Source organism: Schistocerca gregaria, chromosome 1 (genome assembly GCF_023897955.1).
Source record: "Schistocerca gregaria isolate iqSchGreg1 chromosome 1, iqSchGreg1.2, whole genome shotgun sequence".
NCBI classification, from domain to species: Eukaryota; Metazoa; Arthropoda; class Insecta; order Orthoptera; family Acrididae; genus Schistocerca; species Schistocerca gregaria.
Genome location: NC_064920.1, coordinates 277,162,266 through 277,187,603, shown reverse-complemented (window position 1 = coordinate 277,187,603; position 25,338 = coordinate 277,162,266). Strand labels below are relative to the sequence as shown.

Sequence of the window (25,338 nt, the reverse complement as noted above, 5' to 3'; positions counted from 1 at the left end):
CTTGGTGCCTCAGAATGTGTCCTACCAACTGATCCCTTCTTCTGGTAAGGTTGTACCACAAATTTCTCTTTTCCCCAATTCTATTCTGTACCTCCTCACTAGTTATGTGATCTATCAATACAATCTTCAGCATTCTTCGTAGCACCACATTTCAAATGCTTCTTTTCTCTTCTTGTATAAACTATTTATCGTCAATGTTTTACTTCCATACATGGCTACGCTTCATACAAATACTTTCAGAGAAGACTTCCTAAATCTTAAATCTATACTCGATGTCAACAAATTTTGTTTCCTATACTGCTTGCACAATATACAGATTGAATAACATTGGGGACAGACTGCAACCCTGTCCTCAAGCAATGCTTCTCTTTTGTGCTCCTCAACTCTTATAACTGGCATCTGGTTTCTGTACAAAACGTAAACAGCCTTTCACTCCTTGTATTGTACCCCTGCCACCTTTAGAATTTGAAAGTGAGTATTCCAGTCAACATTGCCAAAAGCTTCCTCTAACTCTACAAATGCTATAAACATAGGCTTGCCATTCCTTAACCTATCTTCTATGAGAAGTCGCAGGGTCAGTATTGCCTTCCATGTTCCTAAATTCTCTGAACTCCAAAACAGATCTCCCCGGAGGTCAGCTTCTACCAGTTTTTCCATTCTTCTGTAAAGGATTAGTGTTAGTATTTTGCAGCCATGAATTATTAGACTGATATTTCAGTAATTTTCACACCAGTCAGCATCTGCTTTTTTTGAAATTGGGATTATTATACTCTTCTTGAAGTCTGAAGGTATTTTGCCTGTTTCATAGGTCAGGCTGACCAGACGGAGAAGTTCTGTCATGGCTGGCTCCCAGAAGGCTATCAATAGCGCTAATGGAATGTTGTATACTCCTGGGGCCTTGTTTTAACTTATGTCTTTCAGTGCTTTGTCAAATTCTTCATGCAGAATTATATCTTCCTTCTCATCTTCATCTATGTCTTCTTCCATTTCCACAATATTGCCCTCAAGTACATCTGTCTTGTATAGACACTGTATATACTCGTTGCACATTTCTGCTTTCCCTTCATTGCTTAGGACTGGTTTTCCATCTGAGCTCTTGATATACATACAGGTGGTTCTCTTTTCTCCAGAGGTAGCCTAATTTTCCTGTAGGCAGCATCTATTTTACCCCTAGTGATATATGCTTCTACAGCCTTGCATTTGTCCTCTAGCCATTCGTGCTTAGTCATTTTTGCACTGCCTCTTGATTTCATTCTTTAGACATTTGTATTCCCTTTCACCTACTTAATTTATTGCATTTTTATATTTATTCTTTTCATCAATTAAATTCAATACCTTTTGTGTTACCCAAGAATTTCTATTAGTCCTCATCTCTTTACCTACTTGATCCTCTGCTGCCTTCACTATTCATCTCTCAAAGCTAACCTTTCTTCTGCTAATGTATTCCTTTCTCCTACTCTTGTCAGTTGTTCCCTAATGCTCCCTCTGAAACTCCATAGAACCTCTGATTATTTCAGTTTATCCAAGTTACATCTCCTTAAATTCCTGCTTTTTTGCAATTTCTTCAGTTTTAATTTGTAGTTCGTTATCTATAAATTGTGGAAAGAGTCCATATCTGCCTCAGGAAATGTCTTACAATTAAAAACTTGGTTCCATAGTCGCTGTCTTACCATAATACAATCAATATGAAACATTATGGAGCCTCCAGGTCTCTTCCACATAGACAACTTTCTTTCAGGCTTTTCAAACCAAGCAACAGTGATGATTAAATTATTTTCTGTGCATAATTCTACCAGGTGGCTTACTCTTTCATTCCTATCTCCCAGTCCATATTCACCTACTACTTTTCCTTCTCTTCTTTTTCCTACTATTGAATTCCAGTCTCCCATGATAATTAAATTTTTATCTCCCTTAACTATCCGAATAATTTCTTTTATCTCATCATACACTTCCCCTAGCTCCTCCTCATTTGTGGAGCTAGTTGGGACATAGACTTGTACTACTGTGATGGGTGTATGCTTCGTGTCTGCCTTGGCTACAACAATGTTTTCACTATTCTGGTCAGAGTAACTTACCTGCATGCCTATTTTTTATTTATTATTAAACCTACCGCGGCATTACCCCTATTTGTATTTGTATTTATAACCTTGTATTCACCTGACCAGAAGTCCTGTTCCTCCTGACACCGAACTTCACTAATTCCCACTATATGTACCTTCAACCTACACATTTACCTTTTTAAATTTTCAAATCTGCCTGCCTGATTAAGTGATCTGACACTGCATGCTCCAATCCATAGAATGCCAGTTTTGTTTCTCCTGATAACGTTGTCCTCCTGAGTAGTCCCCACCCGTGATCCAAATGTGGGCTATTTTACCTCTGTAATATTTTACCCAAGAGGATGTCACCATCATTTAACCATACAGTAGAGCAGTGTGTCCTTGGGAAAAATTATGCCTGTAGTTTCCCCTAGCTTTCAGCCATTCGCAGTACCAGCACAGGCAAGGCCATTTTGGTTGATGTTTCAAGGCCAGATTAGTAAATCATCCACACTGTTGCCCCTGCAGATACTGAAACAGCTGCTGCACCTCTTCAGGAAGCATACATTTGTCTGGCTTCTCAACAGATACCCCTTCATTGTGGTTGCATGTATGGTACAGCTATCTGTATTGATGAGGCACACAAGCTGCCCCATCAATGGAAAGATCCATGATTCATGGGAAAATGTACTACAATAAATAAAATGCCTTTAAAACACTGCACTCAACATCATATTTGTGGTGATACACAGTCACATTCCTGAAATCTGTTGCTGTCGCCTGGTGTCTGCTGAACATGCACCGTGGTGCTTGTTACATGGATAAATAATGAAAATCTGCCTCTGCCTTAACAAAAATATTTTTTCTCAATAATCGTTACAGTGGTGTATGTGATATTTTTCAAAGGAAGAAACTGCAGTGGGACTTTGATTTTCCATCCTCCGATATTACATTTTTTGTGATTCTACACTGTAAGTTCACAGCCCTTGTGAAAAACACACAAGATCAATGCTAAATGCTAAAAATTCCCCAATTTTACATTCCTTCCTTGTAAGTTTTACCTCGATTCTAAGTTTTCACTCAATGTCACAATTGGCTTTGTCTCGCTTGCTTCCTATTGACATTTGATGTGATTGAATGAGTTATAAGTGCAAGAAAAAGACAGATGGTTCACTCTACAGGCGGTGGTGAAATTCACAGTATATTTTAGGCTGTTGCCGAGAGGGGAGACATGAGACACCAAATGCTGACGTAATCCACAATCGGCCTTGCCAACACAACTTGCAACTTTTAGCTTCACCATGAAATTATGATACTACTACAGCTAGATTGCACCAGCAATCGAAAAACAATACAGTTGATGCAAAATGTATTGGACCCAGTCACATGTGACACACAGGAGGCCAGCCAACACATTTTCTTGTGACACTTGCAATGGAATCTCACCTTTTTGCAAGTATTTCTGATGTATGGTATTCAGCAACAACATCGATTGTCAGCCTTTTCAATTGAAACACTGAATCTCGAAGAATAAGTCCAGTCATGATAAAGGAAATGTCGGCCATTTGTGGCTAGTGAGTTCTTATTGGCTGGTGTTTTGTTAAGTCACCAACAGCCAGCACAGCCACCACACCACACTAACTCATGTAAAATGAGCTTGCCTGCTAGATGTGTGAAGATAAGGAGTGTCCCTTCAATGACTGGAGTGTAGGTATTGATGAAAGCATTTTGTAAAGTGCTGAAAATTTACTTTTTGTGCAGATAATGTGCTATGGCAGAGATGTCACATGGAAACAGAACAAGGGTTTAGTGATAGTGCATTTTAAATACTTTCATGTTCACATCTGACATCATACAGTTGCAACAACTACATAGACTACTTACATATTCAAGTTGCACCACACACTGTGTATCTTAAACATTGGCAGCAGTGACAGCATGAAGAAAAACTGTTGCGCCTGAGATTTCTTTCAAATTTACATTCTACACAGTGTACAGAAAATCAATGAGCCAACTTATAATACGCTTGTAACACCATTTGGAGAAGTAAACTCATTTTTTTCCAATCTTTGTTTCTCTCATTGGGCCTAAAATAACACTTTGATGGTGGTGAGCATCTAAAGTGTGGCTCATAAGAGAAGCTTTACACAGAAACAGGAATGGCGACAAACTTTGTCATTAAGCAGATGTCAACATTTATACTTACGGTTTAACCTTAGCTGCTGTGTTTTTTTTTTTTTTTTTTTTTAAATTAGCCATGTTCATAAATATTTGCTTTTTTCTGGGTGAGTACAAAGGAAAGATCACTCAAAAGCACATTTAGGATGTATAATTTATGGTCACAGCATGTACGAAACTAGCTCGATTACCTTGTACCCAGATACAAAATTCAATTTTTTGATAAGTTTTGACTTGCTGTGAAACTGATGAAATTCAGGAGTTTAATTGTAAGTACTTGTAGCACAGTTCAACCACTGGGATCTGAAATATTCCACCCCCCCTCCCTCCGGGTTCTCTCCAGATGTTAAAATCCTGGTGGTGGAAAAAAGTTTCACTGCCAGTATTTGGCCAGCAAGAGGAGGAGAGATGGTGGCGTAAAGTTTCTGATCACCAGACTTTGCTCCATTGTTCTGGTTTAAATACCTCTACGCAGTCTCTCATGAAGTAGGGCATGTGACACTGTTGATGACAATCTATCTATCGGATGGGGACACTAAGCTTGGCAGCCACCTAGGTGCTATTCACAAGGAGTAGGCTACGTGCTTAGTGATGGAAAAACTGACTGCTTTTAACTACTGATTGGTCAGTTGACTGTTTTTTCATTCCATCCATTTTTCAGTCGGATGAAACAATCAAAGGAAACTAGTCTCTACAGCCATGTCAACTCTATGAATGTTTTCACTCATTCACTGTGTTTGAGTGGTTTCAGTCAGTGTGAGACTCCTATTTTGAGCCATTCTTTTCAATGCAAGACAACTGACTGAGATGAGTATGTTGGTTTTGGCCTTTATATGGGTATTTTGACTCAGTCTCTGGGTTTTAGTTGTTTTGTTTACTTACTTTTTCAGCCTTTTCAGCTATGCATGAACTGTGACTAGGACTGACAACTTCTTTACAGACAAAGTATGAGTATCTCATTTCAAGGAGATGTCAGTAAAACATATATTTCTAAAAGTAAAGTATTTATTTACTTAAATAGCAATTTTCTTATTTGTGGCATAAAATATCAATTTTTATTTGGTTTTAAAGTTAAATACCTGGTGCTGCACTCTAGATTTATGTATATATAAATGAACAATCAGTTTTTAACACGTTTCTGTAAGGCTGTTTCTTGCCTGTTTGCTCGGTAGAAATTTTACAACTGATTTTAAATTAACTTCCCAATAATCTAGACCAGGCTGTTCCAGCTCGTCGGCTCCGTTGTGAGCCGCGGAGCGCTCCCTGCTCCAGTGAGCCGAGTCGCTCGCTGTGACCATTCAAGTGGGCCGGCACGTGGCACGACTGGCTGAGGCACGCGATAAGGCAAGCGGTTTGATGTGCCTTACAAGATCGACAACCTCACTTTCTTAGCTGCTAAGACGTGGTGACATGCTACACCAGGAAATACGATGTTCAGGAAATAAATAAGAAACAACTGTTTTACAAGAAATTGCATACTAAATTTATTGGGCCTCTGTAGCTTGACATTTTCTTTTCATTACAAGATCGGAAATATCAGGCGTCAAAGTGTTTGCAGCGTTAATGCGGAGGATGGCCTTCATTGTTGCATCCTGAAGAAACGATCGTTCCTTACTTTTTACTCTTCCATTGCTGAAAGCTGCTCACAACAATACGTAGCTTGGTAATCGCTGAAAGTAGTACCTTCAGGTAGTTTTAAAGAAGCAAGACGATTGAAGAACGTTAAATGTCCATTACTCATCTGTCGCACAAATAAACGTAACTTTTCTATGAACGCTTTGATCTGGTTGTGCATGTCAACGATTAGCTGCCCTTTGCCCCGCAATGACAGATTTAAATTATTCAGATGCATAGTTATGTCAGTTAGGAACGCCAGGTCTGATATCCATTTTATATCTCTCAGACAACGCATTTCTTCCCCTTTCATTTTGAGAAAAAGGGATATTTCCTCATGAAAGGCAAAGAAAACATAAAGAACTTTTCCCCAACTCAGACAATGAACTGTACTGTGGTAAGTTATATCCCCATACTCTGCTCCCATATCTTTCAGGAATCCTTTGAATTGGCGATGATTTCTATCGTGACACCGCTCAAAATTCACACACTTCATGACATCTTTCATTACGCCCCCTGGCTCTACTGTTTCAGCACACAGTGCCTCTTGGTCAATAGAGCAATGAAGAGTCAAAATGTCTTTCCCGAATTCGTCCCTGAGTTTATTTTTCAAACGAGAAGCAAAACCCTGGTGACGCCCGATCATTTGTGATGCACCGTCTGTCGCCACAGAATGGAACTTATCCCACGGCAAATTCATTTTGTCCACTGATTCACAAACAGCTTCAAAAATGTCACGTCCTGTTGCAATGTAATCGAGTGGTACCACATCCAAGAGTTCTTCAATTATTTGCAGCTCCATGTCGACACCGTGCACAAAGACTGCAAGCTGAGCACAGTCCGATATGTTGGTGCTTTCGTCAAGCTCTCTGCCTTTTTCCTGAGCTGTGTCCTAAATCTGCTCCCATGTCCAGGATTCGACGAGACATTGTTTGCTTCGACAAGCAAACCTCTTCAATTGCCTGCACCTACCTTGTAAACAAACATTCTTCAACTGCTACCACGCACGATTTTACAAGTGGTCCCACCACTCGTTGCAATGATGTGAGCGACCCTGTAGCTTGCTCGAATTGCAGCTTCAGTAGTGTTTACTCCGCTCTCATTCACCTGAAATTTATAAACGCATTACAGAACACGAACTATGTTGCATGTTTTGATACCCTCCAAATTACGAAACCGTTTCTAACTTACGTCTCCTCATATGTCGTTCTTAAGCCTGGCTACCAGTTCCCTGTGGGCAACGCCTTCTACCTGATAGTAGCGTGCTGCGTGAAGACGTGTATAATATCATTGTATATTGTACCTCTTCGTAGAATTAAATACTTTGTGACATGGAAGGCACTGCAGTTCCCTGTGGGCAACGCCTTCTACCTGATAGTAGCGTGCTGCATGAAGATGTGTATAATATCGTTGTATATTGTACCTCTTCGCAGAATTAAATACTTGGTGACATGGAAGGCACTCCAGACGACCATCCCTCTCAGTGAATAGTAAGGTATCCTCCAATAGAGGTACAGGGCTCCCGCAGCTCATTATAGCTGTCATTGAACATGGATTATTGCGTCAGTTGCAGCTGCATGCGGCCAGGGGGCAGTGAGTTCGCTTTCCCCCTCCACGCGGGCTCCGAGCTGCCGCAGTGAGCACTCCAGCTCCCTGGAGCTCGGTTGGAACATCCTGATCTAGACCCTTGACATTCCCAATGCAGCTCAGAACTGGATTATACTGCAACATTAACTGGCTTTAGAATCTGATGTGTGGTGGAGGGTACTTCGTTTTTCAGTCTGTCTGTCTGTCCATTTGGGACAAATTTTGCAACTGATTTTAACTAATTTCCTTATTAGCTAAGACTTGGATGTTTCAACTGAACTCAGAAATGGATGCCAATGCAATATTAAGTAGCTTTTTTTATGGTGTGAGATGGGAATGTGCTTGGCATACCATTGCTGTTTACCTGTTTTTCTTTTCTAGCCACGAATATTTCGCACTTAGGGACGATTGCTGCTAAGCTTATGTGTGAGCTAGACTGTCCATAATTTTCACATTTGCAGCCTTTTTGCAAAATATACATACGAGGAGGCAATTTAAAGCTTGACTCAGCTGAAGAGGAACCGAAATAAACCTGAAACTTACCACATGTCTCTGTTGTAATCTAACTGAAATGTTTGAAATCAACTGAACAATTTTACCATGCAAGACTAAAATGCTGAAAATAACTATTTAAACACAACTTTGTAATATAACATGTTTTTAAAGTGGACTAAAAAGTATTAAATAATCTCTCCTAGCCCCATTTAGATTTCTAATAACATACAGGTAGTCGTGAAAATTTGTGCCCGTGGATTTTTAATAGCTTTGACTATACTTGTAAAATTGAAACTGGAAACATGGGTTGCAAGAAACAGATAATAGTTAGGCGTGTAGAAAGTAACAGTCACTGAGAAAAATCACAGAACAGTGCATATCATTTGTAGTGCAATAAAGCTGTTAGTGACATAGCTGAACTATTCATGTATCAATTGCCTATTGCATGCATCCCATATTTTTCATTTTAAATTTTACAGGTATTGTCATACATACAAAAAATTCACAACCACAAATTTTCATGACTATCAGTATGGCATTAGGAATCTGTATGGGGCGACAAGAAATTATTTAATATGTTTTAGTTCATTCTAAAAATGCATTATATTAAAAAGTCTTTTGGTTAAACAATTATTTCTAATTTATTGAAGCTCTCTCTCTCTCTTCCTGCTGCCAAATGTTGAGATGACATGAACATAAACCACATGATACAATTTTTTATTGGTGACTTGATCAGTTACATTTTATGCACTAACTGCCACTTATGGGAAGTATTTTTTCATGAAAAACATTTGTCATCATTGTTAATTTCTTTGCTTAACATGGTTTCACAGTACGAATCATCCACGCAGATACTGTTTATTGCACAGAATTTATCTTGAGCAGCACATCTTACTCATACAATTTCTCACATTCATGTATATCACTCTGATTCATACATACATATATTTATGTAATAGTTAATGCTCCTTTGTTTTCCATCAGGGTTTGGTACATCTGAATCACTTTCAGTATTATCTGTTCCCTTTAAGTGGTACAAATGAATAAAATACATCTATAAATTTCAAACTTTTCTGTATCTTATAGCAAATGAAGTACAATAATCTTGACGATGCAATCCAAGGTTATCTCTAATGGTAGTCTTATGAGTCTTGAAATGTGTCTTGTGTAATAGTGTTAATATGTTGATATGTTTTCTGTGCTGTAAGCATTTATGTATCATGTAAATGAGGCTGAAAGTGTTAACCAGCTCAGCATTTGCTTAGACGACTGTGGAGAAAACACATGACAAACCACTCTCAGGATAGCAGGCAAAAGTGATTTGAAGAGCCGGGGAATAAACTAAGATGACTCACCTTCCCAAGCCTGACACACAGTGCACAGACACATTTTTAAAATAATATGCTGGAACTGCTTAGTTAAATTACATTATAACATCTTGTAGCCATGTTTAAATGATCTGTGAGAGTACTTATTCTGTGTTACTAGAAGCACAATCTATTTTAGCTGATTGGCTTAGGGGAAAGTTATAATTTACCAATGTGGGGTCTTAATTTTGAGGGCATCCAGAAGCACAATGGAGGGATTTTTATACAACTGTTCCAGTAAACCCAGATCTTTATTAAATGAGAACTGGCCTGTAGATAGCTTTGTTGTTTTAGGCTCTTAAAACACCCAGAGGTAAGCACAGTTAGATGCTCTCCTACACACATAAAGGATGTTACAAATTGCTATCCAAAAGTTTGATCTCATGTATTTCAGAAGAAATGTGTGGTCTGCAGCATAATGTTCACATTTTCTTTCTTTGCTTACGACTGGTTTACCATCTCAGCTCTTGATATTTATATAGCTGCTTTTCTTCTCCCTAAATCCTCTAACTGCCTTCACTATTTCCTCTCTTAAAGCTACGCATTCATCTTCTACTGTATTCCTTTCCCCTGTTCTAGTTATCCTTTGTATACTGCTCCCTCTGAAGCTCTCAACAACCTCTGGTTCTTTGAACTTATCCAGGTCCCCATCTCCATAATTTCCTACCTTTTTTAATTTCTTAATTTTTAGTCTACAGTTCATAAGCATTAAATTGTGGTCAGAGTACACACCTGCCTCTGGAAATGACTTACAATTTAAAATCTGGTTCCTAAATCTCTGTCTAATCATTATATAATCAATCTGAAACCTTCTGGTGTCTCCAGGTCTCTTCCACATGTAGAACCTTATTTTATGATTCTTAAAACAAGTGTTGGTGATGATTAAATTATGCTCTGTGGAAAATTTCTACTAGGCAGCTTCCTTTTTCATTTCTTTCCCTCATTCCAAATTCAGCTACTATTTTTTCTTCTTTTCCTTTTCTGACTATTGAATCCCAGTCCCCCACCATGATAAAACCCCCTCCAGCTATCTGAATAGTTTCTTTTAGCTCATCATACCTTTCTTCGATCTCTTCATCATCTATGGAACTACTTGGCATGTACCAGGTGTAGAAGTATGAAACTGGAATTTGGTTGCAATAATTACATGTGTGTTGTTTGAAACCGATGAACACTATTTTATTCAAAAAAATCTCCATTGCTATTTATACATTTATCTCACCCCTCCAGTAGGCTATGAATGCCATGCCATGCCATGCCAGCGAGCCATTTTCATACACATTGAAGTGTTGTTTAGCAAGAGCATGTCCCAGTGATGCAAACAGATGACAATTGGGCGGTGCCAAGTCTGGAGAATAAGCTGCATGCCCTAATATTTCCCAACTGAATGCCTCGATCATTTCCCTGACCAATTTTGCTGTGTATGACAGGGCATTAGCATGGAGTAACATGTCTTTGTGTTGCCTTTTTCAATATTCTGGTCATTTTTCATGTAATGCTCAATTTAAATAAATCATTTGCTGTCGGTAGCAATCAATGTGAATAGTTTCACCAAGTTTTAGCAGCTCGTAATAGATGACACCCTTCTGATCCCACCAAACACAGAGTTCAGCCTGAGCCACTGAGGTGTGTGCATCACTGCCGATGCGCGCTACACTTTCTCGGCCGAGGAGAGCTACAGAAGAAGTTCTGTGCTGTGGGTGCCACGAAAAGCAAACTGCCAAATGATGTTTTCACAATGCCAACAAACTGTCATGTTCTGCGCCTCACAGCATGGGAAAGAAGAATGCGCAGAAGAAACCTGCTGCCACGAGGGGGCCTTTGGTTGTGCGACTCACTGAGTCTGCTGACCATGCAAGGAAGACCTGAGAAGATGAGTCGCAGCCTGTTCCCCCTTCGTACGTTAAGTGCAAAGGTGGGCGGATGGCACAAGGTGGTCTACAAGTCTGTCAACACAGATTCGATGATCTGCGTTCTGGCAGCGAACCTGGCCGACTAAGGGCTATCAGAATCACTGTGGCCACCCACACAGTCGACATGCTACCATTGTGTTAGAAAGCGCCTTCAGATGGAAGGGAGAAGATGACCAAGGCATTCCTAAGGGGGTTGCCTTGGTGCTGTGACAAAGCAGCTGTCTGGGAAGGGCTGCTGCGAGCCGGGTTCGGTAATGCAACCACAAGGTTGCACAACCAGACGAACAAGAAGAGGCCGCCGCTCTATGCCGTGACTGTGCAAACGGCCGATGGCGAGGGCAACATCTTCGGCTTGCGGAAGCTGCTGGGCTTTCCGGTTACGATGGAGGCTCTCCCGACCACCATGGACCCCCAGCCCCAATGGTTCAAGTGCCACGGCGAGGGCCATGTTGTAAAGAACTGCCGCAATGCGGCGTGGTGCGTCAAGCGCTTCAGTGAGCACAACAACCAGGTCTGCGACTGTGGCAGAGAAGCTCTACCGACTTGTGACTGGTGTGGTGGCCTGCGTGTCACCAGCTGGCGTGGCTGCCTGGCTTTTTCAAGCCACAGTCGCGCCGGAGGCGGCAAGGCAGCTGTGGCCACAGTGATGTAGCGGAAGAGACAATGACATAGGCGACGACAAGGCGTGTAGATCAGCCTGGCTAAGCTGAGGCACAGCACAGACATAGCTCCTCCCACCAAGAGTTGTGACGATTGCTCAGAGGGGGAGAGTTGGGACCCAGCCCACACCCCTGAGAAGAGCAGCGGCGTCAATATCAGCACCACTGTGGAGGAAGCCAGAGCAGCCCTCAAAGCCATCATGGCTGCAGAGAAGGCTGCCTTTGCATCCGCCATGGCTGCAGAGAAGGAAGAGCCTTGAGGCAGCTGTGTGCAGTCCTTGTCCAAGGCCTCCAAGCAGCAGAAGGGGTTCGAACTCCTGTGGGCACTCCTGCAAACTTGCAGGAGAGCATTTAGATGCCTGCCCCGCATGCCGCCCCAGTAGCGCCGAAGGGGAAGGATGCCAAAAAGACAACCACCGTCCCAACGGTACCAGCACCGATGCCAACCACCATGGGGGCAGCTCCCACAAGGGATTGAGAAGTCAAAGGGGCAGTCTACATTAAGCATGTGCAAGATAATGGCCTGCACCTCTACGATGATACTGTGGCACCATATTCCAAGCAAGCAGAGCTGCTCGAGGAGCAGCTACAGCAGAACTGCGCCACACAGTAGCAACGGACGCTGACCAACAGTGAGCTGCTGCCATTCAGCACCAGCCTGATTAAGCTGTGCCAAGTCACTGATAACACAGCACAGCAGACGGCGCAAGGCAATGCACTGCGTTGCCACACCGGACTTCTTTTATGATAACGACCGTGGCACTGACACAGTATCTTCTTGCGCAGAATCCACTATGAACATAACCTACCGTTGCATGAACTGTCGCAGTCAGCAAGACATCCACTACTGCTCTTACTGTCCGACCTAACTATTGCAGAGGTTTTTTTTCCCTTGGAGCTTGCCTTGGCACTTTTTTCCCTCTGCCCATCTGGAGAGATGGGCGTGTATTAATGGTTAAACTTAACCAGATGTATGCAAACATCGCAATACTCACATCCTGCGATACCTCACTTTAGTGAAAACTAACCCTTATGCAGACATGTCAGAAGACCTTTTGAGTTGGCCATCATGCCGGTGTGGGCGTGGAGGGCCTCTACCCTTAAAAACAACCAAACACAGAGCATTGTCTTCTTTACAAAGCAATTGGGTCTTGCAGTGGATGTTGATGGTTTTCCTCGATTCACCCATGAGTTATAATGCTTGGGATCCTCAAAATATACCCACATTTCATTGCCTGTACTATTTGAAGTAGAAATGAATTTCTTTTGTATCTGGAGAGCAGCATTTCACAAGTGGTCTTTCAATTTGCTGGCTGTCTTTCATTCTGTTCATGCAGAACCCATATTCCCACTTTTTGCACCTTTCCCAAAGCTTTCTGGATCACATTCAATTGTTCTGTGAGTTCCTGTTGAATTTGAATATCATCTTCATCCAAAAAGGCCTGCAATTTGTTGTCTTCGATTATTTTTGGTGGTTTCCCACACTTGTCATTCATCACGTCAAAATCACCATTTTTGAATTTTTTGAACCACTTGAAACTCTGTGTTTTCCTAAGAGCATGTTCACCAAAAGCTTCAACAGTCATTTGATGCAATTCTGCAGCAGTTTTCTTCAAATGATAACAGAAAACCAATGCTATCTGCAAATTGTAGTCTGTAGCCACAAAACTCGAAATGTTTATGAGTTTGAAAGATATACCAATGTATGGAACTTGGGTTACTCTATGTTGACATTCATCATCAGCCACGACAGGAAGCAGATGGCACTTCAGATGTGGCCTCACGGACCCTAGCAACATTTATAGGGAAATTCTGATTCCGTACTTCTATACCTGGTAAACTTGTACTTTTGTGGTAGGCATGGGCTTTGTGTCTATCTTCGCTACAACAATGCATTCACACTATGCTGTTCATAGTAGCTTACCTGAATTCTGAATTTCCTAATTCATTATTAAAGCCATTCCTGCATTACCGCTACTTGACTTTGTAGTTATAACCCTGTATTCACACCTGACCAGAAATCATGTTCCTCCTGCTACCAAACTTAAGTAATTCTCACTATATTTAACTTCAAGCTATCCAACCCCTTTTTAAATTTTCTAACCTACCCACCAGATTAAGTGATCTAATATGCCAGGCTCTGAGCCACAGAATGCCAATTTTGTTTTTCCTGATGACGAAATCCTCCTGAGTACTTCCCATCTGCAGACCCAAGTGGGAGATTATTTTACCTCTGGAATATTTTACCCAAGAGAATGCCATCATCATTTAATCATACAGTAGGGATGCATGTTCTCGGGGACAATTATGGCTGTAGTTTCACCTTGCTTTGGCCATTTTGGTCGATGTTACAAGGCCAGGTCAGTCAATCATCCAGACTGTTGCCCCTACAACTACTGAAGAGGCTGCTGCTCCTCTTCAGGAACCATACATTTGTCTCGCCTCTCAACAGATACCCCTCCATTGTGGTTGTACCTGCAGTATGGCTATCATTATTGCTGAGGCATGCAAGCCACCCCCATGATGGCAAGATCCATGGTTCATGGTATATGAAATGAAATGAAGGTATACAATATGAAATGATCGAATGGCATTATTGCCCAGGTGACCCTATGTGAGTCTGTTTGGCTGCCTGGTACAAGTTGTATATAACAGCTCACAACAGAAGAAGCATAATAATACAAATGAAAGAGATTGGTACCAAAATATCCACTGACTGGGCTGGGAACACATATGAAGTTATTAGCTGAAATTGGTACCAAAATATCCACTGACTGGGCTGGGAACACATATGAAGTTATTAGCTGAAAAGGAATAACTTTTCTTGGAACCGAGTAAAAATAATGTTCATTAATGAATATGCAGCATATTAACAACACAAACATCTGTTTAACACAATGTATTCATAACAGTGAAAAACAAAATTAACTCTCTTTTGGTATATTCTTTTCAGCCATCTTTCTCTATGGGCAGTAATTGAAATGATATAGCACTCCATCAAGTGGTGTCATGAAATTAATAATTATATTTAAAATATTTTCTTCATTTATATTTCTTGGATTGATTTACAGTAATAATATTTTACCTTAGCAAGCTGGAGACAACAAAGAGGCTTCTTTTCCTTCAGGAGGTAGCACAGTGTTGGACTTACTCCTATGTAAGGAGACACAGGTGGAAAGCCTTTCACAATGCTGCAATGAAATGACATGAATATTTTAAGTGTGAGGTACAAAACCACATGAATGGTTTTAAGCAGATGTTACTAGTTCATTTGAATTTGACATTTAAGGTATGAGAGCTAACTCAATCTCAATAGTGGCAATGCAAACAAAAAATGGGTAAACAACAGTCCCATCAAACTTTTCTACAATACTTACCAACATATAAAAATAAGGAATATGCCTAACTTGAATGGACCTCTTAAACTTGATATAAGAAAGCACAGTGTAACTGGGACCATGGGGTCTTCCCACAATGAATACATGGATAGTTAATCCTTATACTGTAGACAGAACTGAATTGTTTTGCCTGTGTAAAACAACCCACTGCAACTCATTCACAAGCATTTGTCAGACATAGGCTGTAATGTTTGCAATTGTTCTCCACTGTAACAATGTGGAGAAGTCGGAGATTTGATTGATTCTCACAACCCAGTAGGTATATATTTTCATTGACTGTTTATCTCATACAAGATGTTAAAACAAAGTGTTACATATTTTTAAAGGTGGGTGGGGGGGGGGGGGACCAAAACACGATAAAAATGTCGAGTAAACATAGGCTCTAAAATGCATATCTTAAGAAGTAAGAGCACTTCTTCATCTTGAGTACTGTATGAGACATCTCTTCTACTGTAAGCTCTTTCCTATTACAAATTTCTGCAGAATTCAGCAAACAAATGAAGACAAAGACACTTTCTCTTGTTATTATCCATGGATATAGCTTGCAGTAAACATCTATCAGTGTTACTGCCGTAAAAAGAATTCAGAATTCTGTGTAAGTGCAATGCATAAGTTAGTTCTAATTGGACCAGTTTGTGTTATGATAGGTTTATGCCCAATGTATCAGTTGGGGAGGTTCAGTACACTGGCCAGCTAATTCCCCTGGTCTTAATCCACTGGTTCTTCAGTTGTGGAGCTACTTGAAATCTTTGGTATATGCAAGCTATACTAACATTGCAGGAAAGTTCTTTTAAAGCATTTACAAGCCCAATTAATGATGTACAAACATTAGTGTCACACATCAATGTCTATAAGTGTATTGTTTACCAACATGGAGTTTTTCAGAGAATGTGAGATTCCCTAAGAGTTCTTATCTGTTTACTGCATTCTGTAGGTTGTTCATAATAGCAATGAGCTAGCAGTGCTAGAGCTTTGTTCAACATTAGCAAAGATGAACAAATTCTCATAGCTCTTAAGGAATGCATTTAGAGCTCTTGTTTTCTGGACTTTTATTATTATTTTGGTCCATGCTACTACCTCTCAATATATGGAATTTTTTAACATCCTGTTTACTAGACAATAGAGATTGGAAATAAGTGGTTGTTTCTGATTCTTGAGTTACAGTTTTCCTTCTAGCATTGGTGGCACCATTGCCCCCAACAGACTTCTGAAATGGGCAACAGGGCCCAATGCTTGGGGTAACTGGGTCATAAGAGTCCAGTTACCCCACTGTTTCAAATAAAAAAAGATTTCTATGGCACTGTTGCACTTAATAAACATGGGTTAAAATATATTTAAAGGTAATCTTCATAATGAAACAGACTGTTAATCGGTGTAGTAATTGTGCAGACATACAGAAGAATACAAAAAGAGGCTGCATTTACTTACATTCTGAAGACCTGACACAAGTGCTACATGGTATGAGAAACATAAATAACACAATCCATGGTGCACCAAATCTCTACAACAAGGTAGTGGTGGTGTTGGTGTTGGTGGTGGCGGTATTGTCACCTTACCTACCGTCAAACGATGGAGATATCTGGCAAATGTAAAGACAAACAATGGGAGAAAAAGGATTTGGTCAGTCCTTGGATGATGTGCTGGATATTGTAGAGTGCTGCATAAAACAAAATGTGCTGCATATTGTGGAGTATTGCACCAAACAAAACAAACTACAATTGCTCAAAGAGGCCAGCATTATTAATTTATGATAGACATGCAACCTACATTTCAAGTAAATTGATCCAGATAGCTCAAGAATGTTACTATCATAAAGCTGCCACCTCACACCACCCATGTTTTACAGCTTAATGTTTTATTGCTGCAAAAACTGGCTTTGATGGTTTATTATTACAAAAACTGGCCTATAATACAACTCCTCTGACATTGGTAATAATCTAGCTATGAAACTAAATGCGATTTTGCTGCATAACTTTAATGTTTGTCAGCAAGTGCATATACCCCAAGCAAGAATAACACTGCTTGCATGTAGTGTAGAGAGGCAGAGTTCAGTTACCCTAAATCTTGAGGCAACTGGGAACAGCTGGTGAGAATTTTTTCCATTTGAATTTCTTTTTAATTCAGACATTCAGAGACCTTTTCAAACAGAACAGTTCAAAGAGAAAGTTTCATTTTCCAATAAAACACTATTTTAAACATTATCTTATATAAAACAAAACTACAATCTTTGCAATAAAATGGGAGAAGCTCATGTTGTAAACTGTGGTCCAGTTACCTCATGCTTCCATATTACTGCAAGCAAAACTCAATTTTAAATGAGTAATGATGATTTGGCTGATATGGACAGTGTTTGTTCTGAAGCTGACATAGAGTTGAGCTGATCAGCTAACCACAGTAAAAGACGATTTTCTATTGCACTCAACATTAAATGTGCTATAGAACAGTTATTCACAGAAAGAAATATATAAGAACAAGTGAAGCATTATGTAGTAGCTGCACTAGATCCAAGCAAATAGTATGAATGTGAGAGAGATGTGAAAAATGTTCCTCAATCAGAACAAAACATTTGAAATATATTGAGAACTAATTATGAAGACTAAAACATTTAACTACTTGCTTCTGAAGTAGGGGATTATTGTGTATAAATATAACAAAACTGCAAGTGAATATTTACCACTGAAGGTACTACCTGGCAGGGTGCTTTCTAGTTCACCATGCCATTGGAAATGAAAAACACCACAATAAAAAGGAACCTCTTGACTATTAGTTGAAATTGCAATGTTTATCTCTTATTTATTTACACCCATGGCTCTGCAAGCAGCTTTCATTGAAATAACGGAATTTGCTTTGATGTTACAATTATACATCCACATTGCAACACATATTTTAATGTATTTAAGGAAGTATACGGCGACAGTAGTGTCAAACAACAATTCATCAGCAATGCCTTTGTTACGTTGTTTCCGCTATAAATTCAGCTATTTGTGAATAAAACTGGCTGCTAACCACTTAAGCCTAACCTGTAAATCAAAATTGCTTTGCACGATGTGTGTGAGATACCGATTATATTAACAGAATCAGTAACAACTGTTTGGATAACAGTAAGTGCAATGTTCTCAATTTTATTAACATTTTCGTTGGTGGGTAGTGTGCTGTGCTATCCTTATCTGAGTCACATTTTTGTGAAAGATCTATACACAAAACCTATTCCTTGTGCCCACTTATTATTTTTTATTCCAGTCCTGCCACTGGCATAGATTATCTCACTATACACACTGTCATTCATGAAAGCAGCAGAGCTACATTCCAACTTTACTGCAACCACTTTACAGCTTTCTATATGGAAAAGACTACCAATATGAAGGTGTGGAAATGGTAGTATATTCCACCAACTAATCTGCTCCAAATAAATATTACATAGGAATGGACAGAGCAGAATTGCCCAGGGCATATATCACATGTAACAATTTACTACATATCCCAGAATAAAACATGTCTTCCATTGAAAGGAAGAATCTTATTGACAAGTTATAGTGGTCACTTCGATGCTGACAATAATATTTCCTCTCTAATTTTGGATCAGCAAATGTTTGATGCTGTATAGGGAGTGAATTGTAACTTGTAAATCCAACAAGTTCTGAAGTCAACACTGGCATAAAATAGCTAAGCCTCAAAAACCAAAAACTATTAATATGCTCCAGATTTCATGGGTCTGACATTGGTTTCTTCCAATGTCTGCAGTAACTGATCTCTTCGTTTTCAATGTAGTTAGTTGACCTTAAGAAGCAAATTACTAAAAACTGTTCCCAGAACGATACTGTTCAGTGGATAGTGTCCATCAAATCACTTTGTCACTAATTATCCCCAGTCTGTAAACTTCTAATACTGTAACTGACCAGTGTATTCATTGAGGGGCCTACTTAGTACAGTGGGTACACACATGTTATCGTTTCAAAAAATGTCTCTGAGCACTATGGGTCTTAACATCTGAAGTCATCAGTCCCCTAGACCTAAGAACTACTTAAACCTAACTAACCTAAGGACATCACACGCATCCATGTTCAAGGCAAGATTCGAACCTGCAACTGCAGCGGTTGTGCGCTTCCAGACTGAAGCGCTTAGAACCGCTCGGCCACACTGTCCGGCTGTTATCGTTTCACCTCTTTGCCAACTGATACAAGGTTTAGAATACAATCTGCACCACTGGTTCAGTTCAACGGACTCCAATAATTGGATATTCCATGCATGTAATCTTTAGTCCCTGGCGAGCATTTTTTGCACACATAAACTCATCTGGAGCCCTTTCTTATCTACTGCCAACTCTTCATAGGCAAATATTGTGTGCCGCTAGACTGATATGTGTTATCAAGCTGGCTAGCCCATTTGCTGTCTTCTGGTTTTAACCTAAACTAATTACAAACTTCCAGTTTACTGGAAGTTGTTAGATTCTTTACACTAAAAATTCAAGTATTTGTGAATAAAACTGGCTGCTAGCCACCTCAGCCTAGCATGTGAATCAACATGGCAAGCTAGTTAATGCCTGATATCACACCATTGCTAACAAAACTTGGGAAAGTGTGCCCTGGAGTGGGTGTTGCTAGGCATCGTGCAGGAAGTGCCTGCTATGAAGAATATCTGCTACCACATGGCTTTCTGAGGAAAACTCAATGCTTTACAAAGAAGTGAGTGTGAGATATACTATTTTTTGGTGCTAGCCTGTCTGTCACAGCAGATGGATGGCGCATGTAAAAATGGATTTGCGCATTGCCCACAGGCTTCTGCTAACCAGTGGTCCAGGGCAATTTTGATCACACTATTGTGAACATGATGGTCAGCACAATAGGCACAACTTTAAAAACTTGTCTACAGCCTATGGTTCCCTGTATAACACAGTATTACTAACTATGAATTGAGCAGGTCCCTGTTCTCCTCAATCTCCACCAGTGCCTGTCTTCTTCTAGTTCCTTATTTGTACCTTTTTTCCTTCCTTTTCTTCTTCCCCTGCCAGCTTCATACTTACTTCTACTCCTCTAATCATAATTCCAATCTCAGCTTGCTCACTTCACTCACTGCCTTTGAAACTTCCCTTTCTCTCTAGGTCCCCCACTCTTCCTCACCCCTATCCAGTTTCATTCATGGTATTATGGCATCACTACCCTCACTAACATCTGTGGTAATTGCTCATGATCATGCACATCTATACTCGTCCATCACTGTCCCTCCCTCTCCTTAAAATTAGAGAAGAGAGAAATCTCTGAAGCTAGGATGCATGTCTGGTGTTTAAATTCACTTATGCACCACTTTCATCAGTGGTCTATTATCCCTGTTTGTTGTTAATGGTGAAAGAGAGTATTAGATTTGCTGCAAGTAAATAAATAAATTAACTTCATTATTTGATTCCGTTCTCAATGATGCAGTGCCTAATCACAACAGGCCATTACCAAATAAAAGTAAATCACAAATTAAACAAAGATATTAGCAAAATTATTTATGTACATCAGCCATGGTAACGTTTTCTAGATATAGTAATAAGAAAAATCAAGTAATGTGTATTAACAGATTTTCATAACAAGTTGCAAATAATTCTCTACACTTACCGACAAGTTTCTCCAAGCCAAGAAGACTTAGTCATACAGCCATCTGTAGTCCCAGAACTGAGAAGACAGTAAATAAATTTGTGCACAAAACAAAGTCTGGGTACAGCAGAAAGAAAGTCATGCAAAAGTGCTCTTTAACAGTAGAAGTAAAGTAACTAGAAAAATACATATTTCAAACAGACAGGTGAAGCACAACAGAAGTATAGTAGTATATGAAGAAGGTAATTAGAATGATAATTACAAAAAGGACAGAAGATGTATTTAAAATCCTTTAAAGGAATAAAAAAACAATGTCCATACACATAGAATATATCTCAAAGCATAATTCAGTGTGTGTGTGTGTACACTGTAACAAAACACAAAAATTTGTAGACCTGTGGTGAAAGAAGATAGAGTTCCATGCATTGGAAGTACAAGTTTAGCTGTGCAAAAATTTTAGACATTCCATAAATTTAGTTTCTGAAACATTATATTTATGAAATACAGCTAAAATAGGACTGGAAGCTATCTGACAAATGCAGATTATGGTAATGAGGTGTTCAACCTATTATACTGCAAACTCAAAATTTTTAACTGTTCAAGCTGAAGGGGTAAAAATAAATAAATAAATAAATAAATAAATAAATAAATAAATTTATTAAAAAAAATAAAAAAATTTTTTGATGACGATATTTTATCCAAAAGTTATTTTTCATTCATCATGCATTCAACAGAGTTACCATCACACATTCAACTCACTCACAATATTTGTCATCAAATTTGGAATTGGTTTGGACTATTATATAGTTCTCCAATCAAAGGACAAAATTAATTTACTGTAAAAGTGAAAGTAAGTTTTTTGATTACATCCAAATACTGCACATAACTAAGAATTAATTATTGTTTGAATGCAGATAAATTAAGTATTATACAAAAAAGCTGACAACGGTTGGAGACCAGTGTGCTGACCGCATGTCCCTCCATATTTGCATCCAGTGATACCTAACAGCTAAGGATGACACAGCAGCCAGTTACTACCCTTGGACCTTCAAGACCCGTTTGGACAGCGTTTGTGTTGACGGCAGAGGGAGTAGTGAAAAATATGCCTGCAAAACACATGGTGTCTGGTCAGCACCATTAGGCCTTCAAAAGGCCTGTTTTAACGGTGTTTGTGTTTTTATATATATTAAAGCTGATGTAAGCCTTTAAGGTTAGTTTGAAGACCACAGTGCTTTACAAGGCATGGTCTGATTGGAGGAAGTATACCATTGCCTTCATCCAATCTTTGAACTGATTTACCCAATCTGTTAGGGAGACATAATAGATATAACATGAACTCAGAACCATAGTGTAACTTGGGATTTTTCATTCTAAAATGTAAAGCAGTGTGAAAATTGGTACAATAAAAACAACAAATAAAAAATAATTGCACATGATTAAATGGATGCTGCCAGCTGCATGCTGCATTACAGTAAGTAACATATAGCAAAGGAAAGAAGATCAGGGTTTAATATCCTGTTGTTCACAAAATCAGAAGAGAGCACAAACTTAGTCTGGACCAATGTGGAGAATGAAACTTTTGGTGTCCTTTTTCAAAGGAATGATCCTGGCATTTGCCTTAAGTAACTTAGAGCAACCACAGAAAAAAAGAAGTATAAATTGTTAGAAGGAAATTTGAATCCTCACTCCACCTAAATGCCAGTCCAATACTTTTTCCACAGTGCCACTTCACCTGATATGATAAAAGGGAATAAACAGTAGAGGGGGGTAGTGAAAAATATGCCTGCAAAATACAACTTCCAAATTCACCACTATCAAGCTTGTGTCAAACTGTGGAATACACGTACTGATGCAGATAAGTCAACTACAGAGGAAGCATAAATAATAGGAAAAAGGGAAGGGATAGAGGAACTAGGTCAAGAAAGAAAAGGGTTGTGGAAATCCAAGTGTTAATTTAAACTACACTGAAATAATACTGCAGTAGAGATGCAATGAGACCGTAGAAAAATAGAATGGGAAGAGATAAAGTACAATGTAAGCTGTCAATGTGAGTTAAGGTCAACAGAATGAATGCTTACAGTCCATACCCGTGATGAACAGACACTCCAAGTATTTCGGTGTTAAAGTAAGTGGTATCCAGGATATGTAGTAGATAAACATATTCTGAGTGAGTGAGAAAGCAGATGTAGCAGAAAACAGGTTATCTTCCTACTGAAAAGGAACTGACAATTTTCTCTGAAACATGTGAAGGGGAAAGAAGTGACTGACATGAAGAGAACACCGAAAGTCATAGTGATCTTCATTTCATCTTTGTCTGAATACTGGAGGAAGTGTTGTGCATTATTTATGCTCCAAGATAAAATGTCAATACATATAAGTGTTTTGAACCTGCCAATATGTAAGTGAAAACTTAAAAGTGACCAGAAAAGAAAAAGTAGAGTTTCCTTCTATTCACAAAAAGCTTTCTTATAAAAGTTGCCATTGGTTGTTAGTTTTACAACATAACCTCAGAGAAATACATAATGTTTTACAGCAATATGACTTTGTGAAAATAGTCTAACCGTCTACTTACAGATGCTGAAATTGGGAAGATTCTCGATCCATACAACTCTGATTCAAAAGATTAACCTTATGCTGAAACAAGTTACTTCATCCCAAATGACCACGAATCTGAGTTTTGCATATCTTCAGATTGAAGACAATGTGAGCAAAAATCTAGATCTGAACTACTTTCACATTGGGGAAAAACCAATCAGGAAAATGTGTGAAACCTTCAAGGCACATACCCAAGCTTCCGCTGAAAACATTATGCACCTTCCAGGATTGAAAGGTGTTCTTAAAGACACCAAACCTGTGAATATCTCACAAATCTGACATTTGTTTGTTTCTGGTACCATGATAAAAATCTATAATATCTTATGTGAATGATTTAATGAAACTGCTCAAATCATCATCAAACAAAAGTAAATGCATGTGTAAACTTATAAATACTGGCAGAAGCAAACAGGCGCCAAGTAGCATTAACCAAAAAGTAAATTGGAGATTAGCTTTCACTAAAAAAGAAATGGCAGATGAATTGAACTACTACTTCAATAAAAACTGTTGAAAGTCTCACAGATGACTTCAGTGAAATGATTGCATGGTGTTATTCGTCTCGAGACTCTGTCTGGGATTGGATAGATATCTGCACTAACATGCTGTTCTTACCACTGACATCAGAAACAGACAGTAAAAATAATTCCAACCAAATTAACGAAAAAGTCATCCACAGGACCAGATACAATCCTGTGCCTCCTCACCCACATGTGCAAGCTTATTCAAACCACCATTCTAATTATAAATAGTAATAAATTCCTCAATCCTGAATGACACATTTCCAAATGAACTCAAAGCTGTGAAAGTCACACCAATACAAAAAAGGGAAGAAAAGAAAAGAAAACTATGGAAGCTGTAGTACAGGAATCCCTAGATGTTACTCTCAGTCTTCCTGATAAGAATCTATGAGCCACAGGCATTTTTATTCATTTCACAAAGGCATTTGACATGGTCAACGGCACCGTTTTGCTACAAAAGATTTATTCCTATGGAATAAGAGAAACAATCCATGAGAGATTTAAAATTTATCTCAAAGACAAAAAAAAAAAAAAAAAAAAAAAAAAAAAAAAAAAAAAAAAAAAAAAAGAAAAAAAAAATATGAATACATAAATGAGACAAGGCCTTCAGGAACAGTCAGCTCTGCTCTTCATCCACACAAATTATAAAATATTGGGTTCCACAAAGCTCAGTCTTAGGTTCCTAATTGTTTTTGCTTTGCAGTAGATCTTCCCTTAAGCTTGTACTCCAACGGAATCTTTCTTTCTGTTGATGTTGCCATAATTCTCATATCTGGCAAAAAGAACTATTTCACACTGTGGTGAATCAAAATACAGTCCAACTAAACTCATGGCTTAAATCAATTAAACTGCTCCTTAATGAAAAGACTTAAGTCTCCCCGACCTTCCACTAAGAAAAAACTCCACTGGTTCCCACATTATACCATGTTGCATTCATCAATGACATCAAATTATTAGGGGTTTCTATCACTGACACACTCATGTGGAAGCACCACATATTGTTCAAACTGGCAAAGAAAACATGTAAACCAGTACCAAAGTGAGTAAAGTATGTTTCTGGATTAGATCAATAAGAAATGTAGTGACTATCAGCACCATAACATCAACAAGCTATACTTTCTTTTATCCGACACCAATACTTAATTATAAAATTATATTTTGCGGTCAACAGTTCAATGCAGTAAAGTTGTTTGAACTCCGAAAGAAAGCAGTCACAACAATACTGTTCGAACAGGCAAATGGAGAGTGCAAACCACTGTTAAAGAAACTGCGTATTACACTTTCTTTGTTAATATATACTGAAACTACTATTTTAGAAAGAAAAACTTCAGCAAACTAGTCACAAATTCAGACTGATAAAATCATAATACAAGATCAATAAACTCAGGTTGGTACTCCC

At 39.0% G+C, this 25,338-nt stretch overlaps 1 protein-coding gene across 1 annotated transcript in view; it reads right to left on the bottom strand.

Annotated features, from left to right (window-relative positions):
- LOC126340649 (potassium channel subfamily T member 2) overlaps positions 1 to 25,338 on the bottom strand; it is a 1,715,804-nt gene that overhangs the window by 118,070 nt on the left and 1,572,396 nt on the right. Inside the window, exons 18-19 of the mRNA XM_050001706.1 lie at positions 20,848 to 20,904; positions 14,938 to 15,043 (exon numbers count right to left, since the gene is read on the bottom strand). Coding sequence (XP_049857663.1) covers positions 14,938 to 15,043; positions 20,848 to 20,904 — 163 coding nt within the window. The remainder of the gene's footprint in view (positions 1 to 14,937; positions 15,044 to 20,847; positions 20,905 to 25,338) is intronic.